The sequence below is a fragment of the Hippichthys cyanospilos genome, chromosome 3, assembly GCF_059441005.1.
Source record: "Hippichthys cyanospilos isolate Australia breed blue-spotted pipefish chromosome 3, RoL_Hcya_1.0, whole genome shotgun sequence".
NCBI lineage: Eukaryota > Metazoa > Chordata > Actinopteri > Syngnathiformes > Syngnathidae > Hippichthys > Hippichthys cyanospilos.
Window position 1 is genome coordinate 11809459 of NC_142371.1, and position 20346 is coordinate 11829804.

General features: G+C 40.2%; 1 protein-coding gene across 1 annotated transcript in view; it reads left to right on the forward strand.

Annotated features, from left to right (window-relative positions):
• The window catches only part of LOC148425771 (plectin-like), a 39605-nt gene extending 24121 nt beyond the window's left edge, over positions 1–15484 (forward strand). The window contains exons 30-33 of the mRNA XM_088409552.1: positions 594–698; positions 2353–2451; positions 4490–7843; positions 8592–15484. Of these exons, the coding sequence (XP_088265678.1) occupies positions 594–698; positions 2353–2451; positions 4490–7843; positions 8592–14747 (9714 nt within the window). The 3' untranslated portion in view covers positions 14748–15484. The remainder of the gene's footprint in view (positions 1–593; positions 699–2352; positions 2452–4489; positions 7844–8591) is intronic.
• The last annotated feature ends 4862 nt before the right edge of the window (positions 15485–20346 follow it).

The window sequence follows — 20346 nt, forward strand, 5'->3', positions numbered from 1 at the left end:
ATGTTGGTTAGCATGTCTGCCTCACAGCTCTGACTTATAGGATTTGGATCTCGGCTCCTGCCTTCCTGTGTGGCATTTGCATGTTCTCGCTATGCTTCTGTTGAGTTTCTTGTGGTAATCGAGCTTCCTCACGTTCAAATTTTCTTCCCAAAATGCATGCTAGGTTAAATGAAGACTCAAAATTGTCCATTAGTGTGAATTTGTCCTTATATGTGACCTATGATTGACTGGCAAGCATTCCAGGTTTTATCCCGTTTCTCACAGTCAGCCATAGTAGAAGCCGTAATAATACAACCTTAAAAAATTCAAATAAACACACCAGAGTACAAACATAAAGATTTAGATATAAAATGTGCTAAGAATGTGTGTAGTACGTTTTTCAAGTTTATAGCTGACTGCAATGTTTTGCATCCCATATAGCTGGCCATTTATTGTCTTGTTTAATGCTGGCAGAGTCTGACAGTGTTACTTCCCACAGCATTATTATGAACGTTCTGAAATCAAGTTGCCACAATGATTAGAATTATCTTGCACTCCTAATACATACATGTCTTTTCATTTACTTAACTTCAGCGTATGTTTTTTTCTAAAAGGACTATGAACTCCAGCTCGTTGCCTATAAAGCTCAGGTGGACCCTCATACTTCTCCAGTAAAGAAATCCAAACTGGACTCTGCATCTGATAACATCATTCAGGAGGTGTGTTTCTTCAAATTTATGGATTGAATATATTACAGCAGTGATCCCCAACCACCAGTACCGTGCCATGGCCCATCAGGGACCAGTCTGAAAAAATGTCTGAAAGAAAAATGTCCTTTAACTTTGGTTTGCAAGTTGCAATAAACAGAATCCACCAGTAAATGAACACAGAAGTAGTAAACACAACATAATGGTAAAAACAAACTAGGGCTGCACAATTAATTGAATTTTAATCGCGATCACGATAATGGCTGCCACAATTAATCAAGATGATCCTCGGCGATATTAACATTTAAAAAGCTGACAACATAGTACATATCAAATCAAGCACTTTCAGTCATCCTATCACCAGGGGGCAAACGCAAGGTTAAGACTTCAGTTAGCTTAAGAAATCGCACGCGAGGAAATCCTGCTAGATGGGCTGCAGTTTGGTTTATGCTTGACGAGTTCCGCGAGTTCAGAGTGGCTCCACGCGTCAAAATGACATCTTTTCGGCTACCCTGCCCTTTTCGCTGGGTAGAGTTAGTCTGCGCTGGCCAGATTTTCTGCAACGCATACCTTTTGGAATTTCTTTACCGAGCAGAAGCACTGGGCAGAAAACATGTCAGATGCACTATTGCTTATAGAAGTTTGCCGGTAAATACCATGAACAACAACTAGCGAGCACGCACACAGCGGTAAGGAGTCATTTAAAAAAAATAAATAAATAAATAAATTGGGTTTGAAATGACCAAAAATGACATTTTGACTGCTGAGTCCGTTCTCACTTCAAGTGATTCTGGTACCTTTGAACTGAATTTAAACTGAGTTTAAGGCTGTTGTAGGTGTTGTTTCAGGCCTGTTGTTGTCGTATGTGCTTGGTTCTACGTAGGCTTCATTTTCTTCATTGGTTTTCACTCAGCAAATAATTTAGCTGTGTTGCCCTGTGTGCCAAGTTCTATTATAATGATTTGTTTATTTTTTTTAGTCTTTTAATTTTTTTTAGTATCAAGCCTTGAAGCTTTCTTTACATATACTGCTTGTTTGAAAAAAAGTGAAAAAAAGACGTTTGAACAAACATGATGAATAATAGTGATTAGTAATCGTGATTTCAATATTGACATAAATAATCCCAATTATTATTTTGGCCATAATCCTGCAGCCCTACAACGAACCAAATCATATGTTAGCTAAACACATAGCAGATGGCAAGCCATGATGACTTGATGTCATCGTTTTAAGAAGAATCTATTTTGACAAGAGAGTTCCTTCCCATTCTTGTATGGCAGTATCTCAAGAGTGACATGGTGAAAATGAAGCCATTTTGGAAGGTTATATTGTCAAAAAAAAAAAAGGCAAGACGACAAACCTTTTGAATCATTTGACAAGTAGCACTCAAGTGTTGAAGTAGAAAGCATGAAAGCATTTGTTTAACTACTATTTAGTTTAAAACTTTACATTTAAAAGCAATAATGTTAAAGTTCACAAACATCCTGCACCGCTCCGCGGAGTTACTGGTTCACCAAATGAATGCACGTGTTTCAACTGGTCCATGACACAAAAAAGGCTGGGGATCATTGTATCACAGGACTACTTATTCATCACTGGCTGACAAAACAATTTCCTTACTCATGATACACCTCTTTTTTTTTTTTTTTTTTTCTTCCCATACCAGTATGTAACACTGAGGACCCGATACAGTGAACTGATGACTCTGACCAGTCAGTACATCAAATTCATCACTGATGCACAGCAACGCCTGGATAATGAGGAGGTGCGTTGCTCCGAGCTGGAAACCACAGCCAAACTAAAATTTAACAATATCTTAACAAAAAAACTAATCAACCAAACAAGCAACATTGTTATCCTGCCACACATCTATAATGTATGTCTGTGTGTGTGTCATACTGACACTAATTCTACAAAGTCATTCTCACACACACGCACACACACACACACACACACACACACACACACACACACATATATATATATATATATATATATATATATATATATATATATATATATATATATATATATATATATATATATTCACAGTATTTGAAAGAAACAGCTATTTTGGGGGGACGAGATTTATATGAAGGTTCAAATTTAAATGGGTGAAGAATATAGATTTTTATCTTAACCCTTTCACCTGCGATTCTTTCTTTTTTTTTTCCCCCCAAAAAAAAACAAAACATGGCATATATTACTTGTTTATAAGTCTAGGACACATGGAAAAATAGATGTACAGTATATCCCATAGTTGACGATACGTGTACAAACGTGTCATAGAAGTGAAAATTCTCACCAAAATCCTACAATACATAGTAATCAGTGTAATCTATACTAACACACATATATCACATTATCAATATATTTTTACAGTGCTAGATGGTTAATTCACAAGAAATTGTACAACACAAGCTACCTTGTTGACAGTCGGCCCAGGACTGGCTTGTTGTGGATAGAAAAATTGCTCGTAGCCACTAGAATCTGTAGGTAGGTTTGTAACGAAATGCCAGGATGCCGTTTCATCCTATTGCTACCATTCCTATATCCACTTTCATTTTTTTTAAAAGCTGTGGCACGCATTGTCCCAAAGGGGGTGAAAGGGTTAAATGGAGGAAAAATATACCTCATTATCTTATGTTTACAGTGTCACCATTCATGCAGTGTTCTATTGAAGGGGTTCTTTGTTTCACTAGTTGATTTTGTTTGTTTTTAAGGCTCGTCAATTTCAGAAAGTTAAAATCTATTACATATTAACATGGGTTTTCTTTGTCAGATTCATACGTTTGGGGTGTTTACATACTTTTCTTACCCTAATGGTGTGTTTGTTTGCTCCTCTTAACTGCTTGCCAGTGGTTTGCCCTGATGAATGCTTGAACTTGTTTGAGCATTAAAGAGGTAAATGTTTAATGGTGATGGTTCTATCACATGTATTCCATTTGGTTTTCTTGAATTTTTTTTCACTTTACATTACATTATTTTGACTTCTTTGGTGACTGGTGTAATAAAATAGACTAAATTATTCCAGGTATTGCAGAAAGACACTTTGAGTTTAAAATCAGGATTAAGGTAGACCTAAGAGAGTGAACAGTAAGTCCACATCTTGCAAAAATGCATATCTTATATGCTTTATATTTATACTTGGTGTCTCGACTAACTGCAATTTTCTAAAACCCTTTTCTCTCTTCTATACTATTTTTTATTTCAAATGTCATTTTTATTCTGTGGTGTATAGTGATTTAAAGAACCCTAATTTTTAAAAGTGTGTTGTACCAACAGATAAATGAATACTAAAAAGACAATTTGATGTTGATGAAATGACATAGAAAAATAATACTGTGTTCAATCTCACTACTCAAAAATACATCTTAAATGTAGGGTTGCGATTTTGTGAATTTATTGTAGAAAGTAAATTTCTGTCAATCCACATAATTGTCTAACCGTACTTGCATGCAATGTGATTTTCTTTTTGTGAAATATGCCCATTCCATTCATTAACCAATTTTCACTGAATTGCCTTGTCATGAATTCATTGCATCATGAATTTAACCTCACTTAAACAATTCTATTTTTGCATTGAAATTGATCTTTTTTTCAAACCTAACCGTCAACATTAACATTGCACTGGTAATACATTACATTGCATTGCTCTTATTCCAGTGTGATTATGTTGTGATTACCAGTGTAATTACAAATGTAAATCCACACTGTTTGGAGCTGGTGAATGTAAACTGTTACCTTCCACATGTCATGCTTAATTGTAATCTTTTCTTTACCATTTGCTTCCACTAATGCAGAAAGCTGCAAAGAAACTCAAAGCAGAAGAACAGAAAAAAATGGCAGAGATGCAGGCTGAGTTAGACAAACAGAAGCAGTTAGCAGAAGCACACGCAAAGGCCATTGCCAAGGCAGAGAAAGAGGCGCAGGAGTTGAAACTCAGAATGCAGGAAGAAGTTAGCAAGCGAGAAATTGCTGCAGTAGATGCAGAAAAACAAAAGCACAATGTCCAACTGGAACTTCATGAGCTAAAAAACCTCTCAGAGCAGCAGATCAAAGACAAAACCCAGCAAGTGGACGATGCTCTTCAAAGCAGACTGAAGATTGAAGAAGAAATTCGCCTAATAAGAATTCAACTTGAGACAACAGTTAAACAAAAAAGTACAGCTGAATCTGAGCTAAAGCAACTTCGGGACAGAGCAGCTGAAGCTGAGAAACTGAGAAAGGCTGCCCAGGAAGAAGCTGAAAAGCTACGCAAACAGGTCCATGAAGAGAACCAGAAAAAACGTTTGGCCGAGGAGGAACTCAAATTAAAATTTGAGGCAGAAAAGGAAGCCGCAAGGCAAAAGCAAAAAGCACTGGATGACCTTGAAATGCTCAAAATGCAGGCAGAGGAGGCAGAGAGGCAAGTGAAACAAGCAGAAATCGAAAAAGAAAGACAAATCAAGGTCGCTCACGAGGCGGCGCAGAAGAGTGCGGCCATTGAGCTCCAGAGCAAACACCTGTCCTTTGTGGAAAAGACCTCAAAATTGGAAGAATCCCTCAAACAGGAGCATGGCGCTGTCATTCAACTGCAACAAGAAGCATCACTCCTCAAGAAACAACACGAAGACGCGGAACTGGCTAGGGAAGAGGCCGAAAAGGAACTTGAGAAATGGAGACAAAAAGCAAACGAGGCCCTGCGTCTAAGGCTCCAGGCTGAGGAAGAAGCCCACAAAAAGAATCTGGCACAAGAAGAAGCTGAGAAACAGAAGGATGAGGCAGAGCGTGAAGCTAAAAAAAGAGCCAAAGCGGAAGAATCCGCCCTAAAGCAGAGAGACATGGCCGAGAAAGAGCTTGAAAGGCAGAGGAAGATGGCCGAGAGCACGGCACAGCAGAAGCTCATAGCAGAACAGGAGCTGATTCGTCTCAGGGCAGACTTTGACAACGCAGAACAGCAACGATCCCTGCTAGAAGATGAGCTTTACCGTCTCAAGAATGAGGTTATCGCAGCTCAGCAGCAAAGGAAGCAACTAGAGGATGAACTAGCCAAAGTGAGGAGTGAAATGGATGTACTCCTTCAGCTTAAGTCAAAGGCAGAAAAGGAGACCATGTCAAACACAGAGAAGAGCAAACAGCTTCTTGAGGCAGAGGCGGCCAAAATGAGGGACCTGGCTGAAGAGGCAGCAAAGCTAAGAGCCATTGCAGAAGAGGCTAAGCATCAAAGACAAGTTGCCGAGGAAGAAGCAGCTCGTCAGAGAGCCGAGGCTGAGCGGATTCTCAAAGAGAAGCTAGCAGCCATCAGCGATGCCACTCGTTTGAAAACAGAGGCAGAAATTGCCCTGAAGGAAAAAGAGGCAGAAAATGAGAGACTGCGTCGACAAGCTGAAGATGAGGCTTACCAGAGGAAAGCGCTGGAAGACCAAGCCAATCAACACAAGCAGGCAATTGAGGAAAAGATCATCCAACTGAAGAAATCATCTGAAGCTGAAATGGATAGGCAGAAAGCTATTGTGGACGACACACTCAAACAGAGGCGAATCGTGGAAGAAGAGATCAGGATCCTCAAGCTGAATTTTGAGAAAGCGTCATCTGGAAAGCTGGATCTGGAACTGGAGTTGAATAAGCTGAAAAATATTGCGGAGGAAACTCAACAGAGTAGGCTCCAAGCAGAGGAGGAAGCAGAGAAACTAAGAAAGTTTGCCCTTGAGGAGGAGCGGAAGAGGAGGGAAGCGGAGGAAAAAGTTAAGAAGATCACAGCTGCAGAGGAAGAGGCAGCCCGACAACGCAAGGCCGCCCAGGATGAGCTTGAGCGTTTGAAAAAAAAGGCAGAAGAAGCCAGGAAGCAGAAAGAAGAGGCTGATAAAGAAGCAGAAAAACAGGTCGTGGCAGCTCAGCAAGCTGCCCTGAAATGCAGTGCGGCTGAACAACAAGCGCAGAGTGTTCTCGCTCAACAGAAGGAGGACAGCATCATGCAGCAGAAGCTTAAGGAAGAGTACGAGAAAGCCAAACTGCATGCCAAAGCAGCCGAGGCAGCAAAGGAGAAGGCAGAAAGGGAAGCGGCACTGCTCCGTCAGCAAGCGGAGGAAGCAGAGCGGCAAAAAGTGGCTGCTGAACTCGAAGCCACAAACCAAGCCAAAGCCCAGGAGGATGCTGAGAGGCTGAGGAAAGAAGCTGAATTGGAAGCTGCTAAACTTGCCCAAGCTGAAGCGGCAGCGTTGAAGCAGAAGCAACTAGCGGATGCCGAAATGGCAAAACACAAAAAACTGGCCGAGCAAACACTGAAGCAGAAGTTCCTTGTAGAACAAGAGCTCACAAAAGTTAAACTTCAGCTGAATGAGACCGATAATCAAAAGTCTCTCCTGGACGCAGAGCTGCATCGTTTAAAGGATGAGGTTGACGACGCTGTCAGACAAAGAGCCCAGGTCGAAGATGAACTGTTGAAAGTAAAAGTTCAGATGGAAGAACTGCTCAAGCTTAAAATGAAAATTGAGGAGGAAAATCAACGCCTCATCAAGAAAGACAAAGACAACACCCAGAAGTTCCTCGCGGATGAAGCTGAAAACATGAAAAAGCTGGCTGAGGATGCTGCAAGACTTAGTGTAGAAGCACAAGAGGCAGCTCGCTTGAGGCAGATTGCTGAAGAAGACCTGAATCAGCAACGAGCGCTTGCAGACAAAATGCTCAAAGAGAAGATGCAGGCCATACAGGAAGCATCAAAATTTAGAGCAGAGGCTGAGATGCTCCAGAGGCAAAAAGACTTAGCTCAAGAGCAAGCACAAAAGCTGCTTGAGGACAAACAGCTCATGCAACAACGTCTGGAAGAGGAAACTGAAGAATACCAGAAGTCACTTGAAGCAGAAAGAAAAAGGCAGTTGGAGATCATCGCGGAGGCGGAAAAACTTAAACTCCAAGTTTCTCAGCTCAGTGAAGCCCAGGCCAAAGCGGAAGAGGAGGCAAAAAAATTCAAAAAACAAGCTGACAGTATAGCATCCCGTCTTCATGAAACTGAAATTGCCACCAAAGAAAAAATGACCGTTGTTGAAAAACTGGAAGTCGAGAGACTAAATAACAGCAGAGAAGCCAGCGATTTACGCAAAGCTATCGCAGAGCTTGAGAATGAGAAGGCTAGACTGAAAAAGGAAGCTGAAGAACTTCAAAATATGTCGAAAGAGGTATTGTGTCAAAAATGGCATAACGAAGCATGTTATGCCATTGTGAACCGTTCTCCGAAAACTAACCCGTATTTATGCTCTGATTTCCTCTATCCCTTTTGTTTGATTAAACTAACCATGTATCTTTGATTTTTAGTTTTACTGTAGTTTTATTTTTTGCAGTGCACTGTGCTCATGCACATCCCACCCTGAATGCTTCATGCCATGGAACGTCTCAAGGGAACTTTTCATAATTATCATTATATATGATCAAAATATCATCCTCATTTGTTCAGAAAAAGTTAAAACAAAAACTACTCCGCAGCAAATTAGGAAAAAACAGCCAGGGAAACTAATCTTGATTTAAAATGTAATATCGATATAAATTCTAAAGAAACATGATCATATTCATCAATGTTTATACTGTTGTTAATGCATATTTATAGTGCAGTAACACAAAATATACATATTTGGACCGAATGAAAACACTTATTTCGGAGTTGACCCAATGTAGTGCAGTAGTCGAGTTTATAAAATAGTGTTTAGACGTGTAGTTGCTTGATAAACCCAGTTTCATTTCTTTCAAAAAATAGACAGAAATGAACCCACATAATTGTGTATAGAATAATGAAGGTATCATGCACCAGCATATTGCACTGTATGGTGTTTGGTGTGGTGTGGTGTACTGTGATACAAGGACTGGTGTGAGGAATGCATATGCAACCCACCACAAACATATACTTACTTTTTTTTTTCTCCTTTTTTTCAGATGGCTGATGCCCAGCAGAAACAAATTGAGCATGAGAAAATAATGCTCCAGCAAACATTCCTTACAGAAAAAGAACTACTGTTGCAGAAGGAGAAGCTTATTGAAGATGAGAAAAAGAGACTGGAGAGCCAATTTGAAGAGGAAGTCAAAAAGGCACGAGCTCTTAAAGATGAACAGGAACGCCAAAGACTACAGATGGAGGAAGAGAAGAAGAAACTGCAAGCTACCATGGATGCAGCCCTTACTAAGCAGAAAGAGGCTGAAAAAGAGATGATAAACAAGCAAAAAGAAATGCAGGAACTGGAAAAGAAGAGACTTGAGCAGGAAAGAATCTTGGAAGAAGAGAACCAGAAACTACGAGAGAAACTGCAGGAGATGGAAACAGCAAGCAAAGACACAGTTCAGACTGTCAAAGTTCCAGTTACGATGGTTGACAATGTTCTCAATGGGCAAAGTCCCAGTGACGCAGTAGACAGTATGGTTAAGAAAGTAGATCCCTTAGCTTTTGATGGGATTCGTGAAAAAGTCCCTGCGAGCAGACTTCACGAATTAGGTTTTCTACCAAAGAGAGATTTTGATAAGCTCAAAAATGGTAAAACTACAGTTCAGGAGCTTGGTGAGACAGAAAAGCTCAAAACAATTCTCAAAGGAAAGAACGGCATTGCTGGTATTTTGACACCGTCTAATAAAATGATGTCAATCTACCAAGCGTCCCAAGAGAAGAAGATTACTCCAGGCACAGCCATGATCCTTCTTGAAGCCCAGGCGGCAACTGGTTACATGCTAGATCCCATTAATAATAAAAAGCTTTTTGTTAATGAGGCTGTCAAGGAAGGCTTAATTGGCCCAGAGCTGCATAATAAAATGCTTTTAGCAGAGAGGGCTGTCATTGGTTACAAAGATCCATATACAGGGGGCAAAATATCTGTCTTTGAATCGATGAAGAAGGGTCTAATAGAACATGATCATGCTATCAGAGTCCTTGAGGCTCAGATTGCAACAGGGGGCATCATTGATCCTGTCAATAGTCACCGTGTACCCAATGACGTGGCCTACAGACAGGGACTATATGATCCAGAAATGAACAAAACAATACAAAACCCCTCAGATGATACAAAAGGTTACTTTGATCCCAGCACCCAGGAACCACTGACATATTCCGAATTAATGATGAGATGTTCACCTGACCCAAAAACTGGCCTGCTTCTCTTGCCAATCACAGATAAAGCTGCACAGTGCTCAAGTATCTACACAGAGGAAGAGACTAAGGATGTGTTCAGTAAAACAACTGTATCGGTTCCATTTGGCAGATTCAAGGGAAAGCCTGTCACCATTTGGGAAATTATAAATTCGGAGTACTTCACTGAAGACCAAAAGAAAGATCTTCTACGTCAGTACAAGACAGGCAAGATCACAATAGAAAAAATCATTAAGATTGTAATCACTGTGGCAGAAGAGAAAGAGAAGAAGAATGAAATTAATTTCAGTGGTCTTCGAGCACCAGTTCCTGCTTCTGAGCTCCTTGAATCCAAAATCATTGATAAGGACCTATTCAACAAATTGCAAAAGGGAAATAAGACCATCAAAGAGGTATCTGAAATGGACCCCGTCCACAAGGCTCTTAAGGGCACCAATTGCATTGCAGGTATAATTACTGAGACATCAAAGGAGAAGATGTCCTTCTATAAGGCAATGAAGAAGGACATAGTGAGACCTGGACTTGCCCTAAATATGCTTGAAGCCCAAGCAGGAACAGGCTATGTGGTTGACCCTATTGGAAATCAGAAATATACTGTTGATGAAGCTGTAAAAGCAGGTGTTGTTGGTCCTGAACTGCATGAAAGGCTCCTTAGTGCAGAGAGAGCAGTTACGGGTTACAAAGACCCATATACTGGAAAGACTGTGTCTCTGTTTCAAGCAATGAAAAAAGATCTCATTCCAAAAGAGCAAGGAATCAGACTGCTAGATGCCCAGATGACCACTGGTGGCATCATTGATCCAGTCAAATCCCATCGTGTCCCCCATGATGTCGCTTGCAAGCGAAATTATTTTGATGATACAATGAAACGAAATCTAAGCCAACCAACTGAGGAAGTCAAATGTTTCTATGACCCCAACTTAAAAGAAAAGGCAACATATGCACAACTATTCCAGAGATGTTTAACCGATGAGAAAACTGGTCTCCAGCTTTTGTTTCTCACAGATGAAGCCATCAATGCAAAGGAAGAGCCAACACTTACTGAAGCACAGACAAAAGAGGCTATGACTCAGGGAACTATTGAACTTGATTCTGGGCCATTCAAGGGCAGAAAAATCACAATTTGGGAACTTATCAACTCTGACTATGTAACTGAGGCACAAAGACTTGACCTTCTCAAACAATTTAGATCTGGAAAAATAACAATGGAAAAGATACTCAAGATTATAATCACATTGATAGAGGAAGAGGAGGCAAAGAAACAGGAGCGGCTAAACTTCAAGGGTCTCAGATCAGACGTTCCAGCTGGCTGTCTTTATGAGTCCAAAATAATTGACAAAACAACACTTGATCTTCTTCAACAAGGCAAAACAACACCTAAAAAAGTCAGTGAGAATCCCAATGTGATGAAATACCTCCAGGGCTCAGACTGCATTTCTGGTATCTTCTTAGAACCAAAAAAAGAGAAATTGAGCATTTATCAGGCTATGAAGAAAAACGTCATCAGACACAACACAGGCCTTTCTCTTCTAGAAGCTCAGGCTGCCACCGGGTTCATTGTAGATCCTGTGAAAAAACAGTTTTTGACAGTAGATGAAGCTGTAAAAGCAGGTCTTGTAGGCCCGGAGCTCCATGAAAAATTACTCTCTGCAGAAAAGGCTGTCACAGGGTACAAAGATCCATTTACAGGCAAGAAAATAGGCCTCTTTGAAGCTATGCAAAAAGATCTCATTTTAAAAGACCAAGCCATGCCGTTCCTGGAGGCACAAATGGTCACTGGAGGAATAATTGATACCGTACACAGTCATCGTGTCCCAATGGACGTTGCATTCGATAAGAACATTTTCAGTCAGGAAATAGCTAATACTCTCTCTCAGCCATCTGATGATAACAAGGTTTTCACAGACCCCGAGACTGATGAAAATGTAACCTATAGACAGCTCAAAGACAAGTGCAAAAGAGATCCAGACACAGGCATGTGCATACTCCCTCTCTCAAAGCCTCAGTCTCCTACAGTTGTGGAAAAGACATATCTCTTTACGGAGGAGCAAACCCAGAGTGACTTGGCCAATACCCAAATTGACATCCCAATCGAGGGCATTGCTGATAAACCCACAAACCTCTGGGATATCATGAACTCCAATTTGATTCCAGAACAACAGAGACAGAAGCTTATGGATGAATATCGTTCTGGAAACATGACCAAAGAGCGAATGATCATCATTATCATTGAAATCATGGAGCAGAGAGAAATCATCCGAAACGAGAAACCCCTTTCGTGTAAGACACTGAGGAGACAAGTTACCATCGAGGAGTTGCACAATGCTCGAATCATTGACTTGGAGACGTACAACCTTCTTAGACAAGGAAAAAGAGATATCCGTGATATAATGGAGATGAGTAGTGTAAAACAGTATTTATATGGCACTGGCTGCGTTGCTGGTGTCCAAACTGACTCAAGCGCCAAGATAAGTATATACCAGGCAATGAACAGGGGTTTCATTTCACCAGAAATTGCCCTTAGCCTCTTGGAAGCACAGGCAGCAACCGGATACATTGTTGATCCAGTCAAAAATGAAAGACTTACTGTTGATGAAGCGGTTCGTAAAGGTGTTGTAGGCCCCGAGATCCATGATAAACTTCTTTCTGCTGAGAGAGCAGTTACGGGATACAAAGACCCATACAGCGGAAAGATCATATCTCTTTTCCAGGCCATGAAGAAAGATCTCGTTAAAGAGGATTATGCTCTAAAAATGTTAGAGGCACAATCTGCTACAGGAGGAATTATTGATCCTGAATTCCAATTCCACCTACCCGCAGATATTGCTCTGCAAAGAGGTTATATCAACAAGGATACCAATGAGAGGCTGACAGGTGGTGTTAAAGGTTTCATTGACCCTGTCACTGACGAGAGTGTCTCATATGCAGAGCTACTTAAGAGATGTAAGCTAGATGGCGGGTTACGTCTCCTCTCTCTGGGAGACAAGAGACTGATGTTCCAGGGTCTTAGAAAACAGATCACAATGGAAGAACTGCTCCTTTCACAAATTATTGACCAAAAAACAGCCACAGAACTAAATCAAGGCCTTATTTCAGTGGAGGAAGTCAGTAATAGGTTATCAAAATACCTTGAGGGCACAAGCTGCATTGCAGGTGTATTCCTAGAGAACACAAAAGAACGTCTTTCAATTTACCAAGCCATGAAGAAGAACATGATCAGGCCAGGCACAGCTTTCGAACTTCTTGAGGCCCAGGCAGCTACAGGGTACGTCATTGACCCAATTAAAAACCTCAAGCTGACAGTTAATGAAGCAGTGAAAATGGGAATTGTTGGACCTGAATTCAAAGACAAACTTCTCTCTGCTGAGCGTGCGGTCACAGGATATAGGGATCCCTATTCTGGCAAAACAATATCACTTTTCCAGGCCATGAAAAAGGGACTCATCCTCAAAGACCATGGTATCCGTCTCTTGGAAGCTCAGATAGCCACTGGCGGAATAATTGACCCTGAGGAAAGTCACAGATTGCCGGTTGAGATGGCTTATGAACGTGGCTTCTTTGATGAGGAAATGAATGAAATACTGACAGACCCGTCTGATGACACCAAAGGCTTCTTCGATCCTAACACCGAAGAGAATCTAACATACCTGCAACTCATGGACAGATGCATCACCGATCCCGACACCGGCCTGGTTCTCCTTCTCCTTAAACAAAAGAAACGAGAGAGGAAGACCTCCTCTAAATCCTCAGTCCGCAAACGAAGAGTTGTCATTGTTGACCCAGATACCGGCAAAGAAATGACAGTCTATGAAGCCTACAGGAATGGGCTGATTGACCACCAGACCTACTTGGAGCTCGCTCAACAAGAGTGCGAATGGGAGGAAATCACAATGACATCCTCCGATGGTACAGTCAAATCTGTTATTATTGACAGAAAGTCAGGGAGACAATATGATGTTGATGATGCTCTTGCGCGTGGACTCATCGACCAGAATTCTCTTGAAACCTATCGATCTGGAAACCTCTCCATCACAGAGTTTGCCGACATGCTTTCTGGAAACATGGGAGGTTTCCGCTCTCGCTCATCTTCATTCGGTTCCACCACTTGCTCCGATTTCTCATCGCCTATGAGCCCGATACCTTCCATAAAACCACCTGCAGTCATATGGAATGATCCGACAGAGGAGACTGGCCCTGTAGCCGGAATTCTGGACATCGACACTTTGGAAAAGGTATCAATCACTGAGGCAATCCGCCGCAACTTGGTAGACAATATCACTGGCCAAAGATTGTTAGAGGCACAAGCCTGCACCGGAGGAATAATCGATCCGTCAAGTGGGGAGAAATTTTCAGTCACAGATGCTGCAGAAAAAGGTCTCGTTGACAAAGTCATGGTTGATCGTCTCAATCTGGCTCAAAAGGCATTCAATGGATTTGAAGACCCCAGAACTAAAGAAAGGATGTCTGCCTCCCAAGCTCTAAAGAAGGGCTGGTTGTATTATGAAGCTGGGCAGCGATTCCTTGAGGTACAATATCTGACAGGTGGTCTCGTTGAGCCTGATGTTGAGGGAAGAGTCTCACTGGACGAGTCAATCAAGAAGGGTACAATCGATGCCCGCACAGCCCAGAAACTAAGGGATGTCAGTTCCTATTCCAGATACTTGACATGTCCAAAGACTAAACTCAAAATCTCTTTTAAAGATGCCATGGACAGAAGCATGGTCGAGGAAGGATCTGGTCTTAGGCTTCTGGAGGCTTCCTCACAGTCCAGCAAAGGCCTCTATAGTCCCTACAATGTCAGTGGCTCCGGGTCTGCTTATGGTTCACGAACAGGTTCAAGGACGGGTTCCCGATCAGGATCCAGGAGGGGCAGTATTGACGCAGGCTCGAGCTTCAGCGTCAATTACTCATCCTCTTCTTTTACATCTTCCTCAACTGGCTATAGCCGCAAATTTTGATTGGCCATATCTGCCTGTAGCAGCATTTTGTTCTTTAATTATTATTTGGCATATGCAAAATAGGAATCAACAGTACCATTATATTTTATGAGTCAACTTCTTTGAGAATAAAAAACCTAAATTTTAATCATGAAATTGTAGATTATTTATTTCGACAGCCATGTAGTCAAATCAAGCCTTACCTTGACAATGTCTTTTTGTTTCAAAGGAACCAGGTCTAAAGTTTATTCCTATATGAAAATCTAAATGAAAAGAAAGCCTTGCTACTAATGTAAAGAGATTTTTTTATAGTATGAATAACATCAGAGAGTGTATCTAGCATGATATTTCGGCTTTTTCAAAGTGACATAATCCTTATTTTATGACTAAAAATTCAAAGTTATTTTGTGTTTTCTGAACTAATGCTGTTTGTTTGTCAAACTGAAATGTTTTTTTCCAGTATTCTTTGTTTTATTTGAAATTCATTACAATGTCTTTATTTTGTATCTTTTTGACACTACTAAATACAATGCATAGTTACGATGTTTTGACAATATCTAGATATTGTATGTACTGTATCTGATGCATACACAGGTTCAAATATCTGTATAGAGTATACACAGATTTTGTTTTTTTGATTCTATAATTGGACTGTGTAAGCGTAATATCCAACCAACACGATAAAATGAGATAACGTCAGAATACAACCTTGAGATTTAATGTCAGAATTAAAAGTTATGCAAAGCAAAAACATGTAACTAAGCGTCCTTGTGATTGTTTTGTACTTTATACACCATAAAATGAACTCGCTTGTATGCATTTTGTTCACTATATACACTCCACATGTTGGATTCTTCATAGTCATTCTTCCTGGCAAACCCTAGGGTGATGTCAGACTTCATATCCCAAACATGATGCAGACCTGCCTGCTGTTAATGTTGTTGTAAGTCATTTTGCTTTTCCATGTTTTTTTTTTTTTTGTTTTTTTTTGTAATCTTTAAATACACACAATGCAGTTGCTGTTTGTCACAGCCAGCCCCACTAATTCATAAAATATCAAGGTGATAAATATATTCACGGTTCATTTTTTTATATTGCATTACTGTTAAACTACAATGGTGTTTGTGTTTTTTTTTTTTCATTAGCTCGCTCAATCCCTAAGAAACCCACCTATGAACGCAGATTCACAGATTGCATCAGTTTATGAGCCCCACAAACTGGATGGATTTTTCAAAGACTATGAACATCACAAAAAAGCACAGGTACAGTCAAATTCTTGAATTTAGTCATTTGAGTTCTTTTTATTTCGTTTCAAAGTTTGACCATAACTTCATAATTGTTTTAGTTTGAGTTAAAATGTTGATGTTTCTTTGTAGCTTTTCCATCACTTTTTGCGTTTCACAATTGAAGAGAGCTGAGACAGACTCCACCTGACACCGTCTCGGGCTGCTTGTACTGGAACCTTCCTCATCAAGGACTTTTACGTTTATGTCACAATATCCACCACTACAACAATATTTTTCTACATATTAGTTATCATTCTCCTTTGCACAAGTCTTTTTAAATTTCATATTTGTTCTTTTTTTTTTCATTTGTTATAGCAACAATTATGTTTTATTTTCTACCCTTTGCTACACCAATGTCAGGGGGGATTATGTATATTCAATATAAATCATATAAAAAGTTAGCTTGTGAAAAATGTAGCTTTGTATCATTGGTTTTGACTGCTAAAGTTGGTAATATAAAATAATGGAAATAAATGTCTTGAGGTACAGCTCTTGCTATTTTATATTAATAAGATCTAATATATTTCCAATATTTTAGTTATTTAAATAATGGGCTCAGTAAAACGATCTAATAAAATATTTAAAGGAGAACTAGAAACGGGAAAGTATTGCATCTAAGCCACGCCATGCATAGACTAACTAAATTCTTGTAGCAAAATGACCACAGGGAGGCAGTATTTCCTTAAGCGAACCATGTTTCACAGGGTCCAACATTTTTAAGGTTTTTATGAGCCAGGTTGCGGTTTCCCGGCAGTCAAAACAGTGATGTTTCTATATATTTATTATGTACATTAATTTTTAGACATTTCAAAGGCTTGTTGTACTGTACAAATTGCATTCATGGCAAAGACTAAATGCAATTGTACAAATTAACAGAAGAGTACAGTCAATTTGCCAGTGAAGTGCCTTCAGGGTGGCCCAGTCCATCCGAGTCATCTACTTCATGCAATCAGCATCCAATCTATTATCATCAAGTCGTACCATCACCGGTATGATGCCACACAAACACCACACGAGCAGATGTGCATTTTAATAAAGAAAAAAATATGCAAAATAAAACATACCTTTCAGTTGCACGGACTACAAAGGCATTGTCTGGTATCGTTTTATTTCACCAATCCCTGAGTTGTGTGTGTGTGTATGTGTCTATTTTTTGGGGGGGCGGGGGGCTTGTGGTGTCTGCATGTGACGTAGGCAAGTACAGTCTTGATGCAGATTAGTGGTGTTCAGACAAAACGCAAAAGAGCTGGAGTTCCTGGTAGCAGGAGTCCCCGGCCTGAGATTCTTGAGTGTGGTTCACGGATTTGTGTTCATATCTAACGACAGTGGGTGAGGTAGTTTGTTCAACTCAGGTTGATAACGTTTGTCACCCAAAAAGCGGCACTACCCCTCCTGCTAACCAAAACGCTGAATGGCAAACAAGCAGGATGGTGAACAAAAGAAGCATCATTATTTGTCACACATTGCATGAGAATGGAGCCAAATTAGCCTTTAGTATTTTTATTGAGCTCTGTTAGCTTGATACAAATAAATTGATAATACTTTTTTTGAGCTGTGCGATCCATCGACAAAGCTACGCATCGCTGACAGAATGATCACTTGCATATTTTCAGCAGCCTGATACAAATGCACGGACTTTGAAGGACCATCCCCACTGCCACCGTTGGTGCTCAGTCCATGGGTTCTTTTCAAAGCTTTGCATTGTAAAGCACATGCTGAAAACTACAGAAATGCTCACTGAATGTGGGCATTTTGTCAAGCGATTCATCTCTCTGTCTAATGTTATCGTATCGCAGAGATGAAGCAAATATGCAATGGATGTCCTTGTCCCTGTAAATACTAAGGAGAGTTCATAGAGCAAGACCGTGTGTTGGGGCACGTATCACTTTAAGAAAAATCATGACCCATGCAGCCTCTTTTATCACCTGACCACTCCATTACAGTTTCTGTCCCTCTTGTCCTGTGGGACAAGTTTGATCTCAGATCAGCAAAAAAGATCATTTTCATTGTTGGAAACTGGCAACTTGCCATGCCTTCAGGGTGGTGCGTGGCACGTCAATGAATGTGTGTTGCGATTTAAGACATAGGTTTGATTCTCAAAAGAGGGCATGTGATCATTCATCTATTGTTTTTTGTTTTTTAAATTGTACTTCAATGAGGCAATTCTAAAATATCAGCAGTAGTAGTAGTTTTTAGTAGCTAGCAGTTGTAGTAGTAGCATAGCAGTTGAACCAAATTGCTATTGGAAGTCCATGTCCCAATACCTACTCAGTCTGATCCAGAGCATCTATCCACCTATCGATTTTCTCTCCGTCCATCACTTCAAAATATTAAACCGGCTACAGTCATCGAAAGAACTGCAGAGTCGCATAACGGTGGTTGCTGTAAGTGACAACAAAGCATACCTACCAAAAAATACCACCTTCAAGTTCAACCAATCAATCAGAATTTGTTTGCATAACACGCCACCACACTCGATGTTTCCTGGTTGATAGTCGGCAATACTCTGGTGGAACCTTTCCAGATGCAGAATTTTTTTGAATGTGAAAAGGAAATACTCAGACTACCAGCATACTTCAGGAAGTTCCTTATTTGGTTCCTGCGATCTGAAACTCGCTATCGGCTGTTGCCAACGAGCGACAGATTGTGTCCTCTGAAATAATGACATTTTAGTGTGACTAACCATTCGAATGTGAAGAGAAGACTTTTAAGAACCAGCCTCCCTACGTCCTTTTTTGTTGATTTGTTTTTCTACAGTCCATTCAGTAAGTGAATTGTTAGGGCTATGTGTATGTCAATCAGATCAATTTATTCTATAAAGCAATTAAAAATGACTTAGATGCATACTTTCACTTTTTTTGTGAGATACTGGAACTAGAACTGCTTCCTTCGTCTCATAATCATAGGATATGTTGTCAGGCCGTAGCAAGCTTACTTTTCCAAGCGGCTCATTCTCAAGGTAGGTTTACAGTTTGCAGTTTGAAAAACAAGGTTTAAAAAAAAAAAAAAAAGTGTTTGCATCCGATGCTCAATAGCTTCGCGGAGAAGCCAAAAAAAAAACGCAAATATTGTACTCACGCGATTGCCTGGAATTGCATTCAAGGGTCACTCACACAGGACATTTCAAAGAAATCAAATTCTATATTGGTGAAGGCATTGACCTGTGAAGCACTGCTGAACTGTCCTCCAAGATAGTGTTTAGCATTAGCCAAAGTAACAAACAACCACCAGTCACCGAATTGACTCGTGATCAACGTTGTTATAAATAGTTCCTGGTGAAAATTTATTTCATATTTAATTTGATCACATTTGTATTATACCTGTTTTTTTGTTTAATATCTGGTTACCCTAACTTTAAAGGACATGACATCATCTCCTGTTAAATATATGCAATCAAATGATAAAATCTTACCTGTGGTTTATTTAATTTCCTATGAAATATGAGGGTTTTTCTATTGGTAGCAACATTTCTAACAAGGAAGTAAAATATTTAATTATTTGCTGGCACGCTTGTCACCTTGCGGCTGTTGTGCTTTCTTCGTGACATCGTTCTAAAGCTGACCGGCCAGTAAACAATAACAAAGAAAAGAGCGAGCATACCCCTGGGATATGTAAACTCATACTGTGATTTTACAAGGTCAAGAAATTCAAAAGTAGATGTAAACAGTACTTTACATTGACAAACGTAAGTTAGTAGAAGAAAAATACCCCATCAAACAGCGATCTTTATGCGGCATGAATTTGCTTTTCATCCAATACATATATTCATACAGTACATATAGTTCATTTCTATATGTCACTCACAGTATGTAGATAGATGGAGTAAATGTGAGAATCGCACCAGAAGTGGGTGTGTTTTTGCACTGAATGTCCTTCTGACGTCATTGTGCATCTCACAAGCCATTTTTATCAGCTCGAACGGGTGGACTGGTCCTGAGAGTTGAATAAGCAAAGAATTCTTAGAAATGAATCAATCAAGTAAAATATTAATGGGGGGGGGGGGGGGGGGTGGAAGTGAGGGAGAAATTAACATTATTGCATGGTTAAAAGATGGGAAAAGTTGAATTTTCATGATAGGGGCCCTTTAAGTCATTGGTTCTCAAAATGGGGTCCGCAGACCCTGGGGATCCGTGGCCTGACTGCAGTGTGTACGTGAAATAATTTACTTTCTAAAAGGGGTCCCAGACTCCAAAAAGCTTGATAACCTCTGCTTCAACTGTTAAACTTCCAGTTCTCGACAGGTGGTCACCATTTAATGTCAAACCCTATTTAATGTTCTGTCTTAATGCCCGCCCAATGTTAAATGTGTTGTTGAGCTTTTTGGGGAGGTCAGG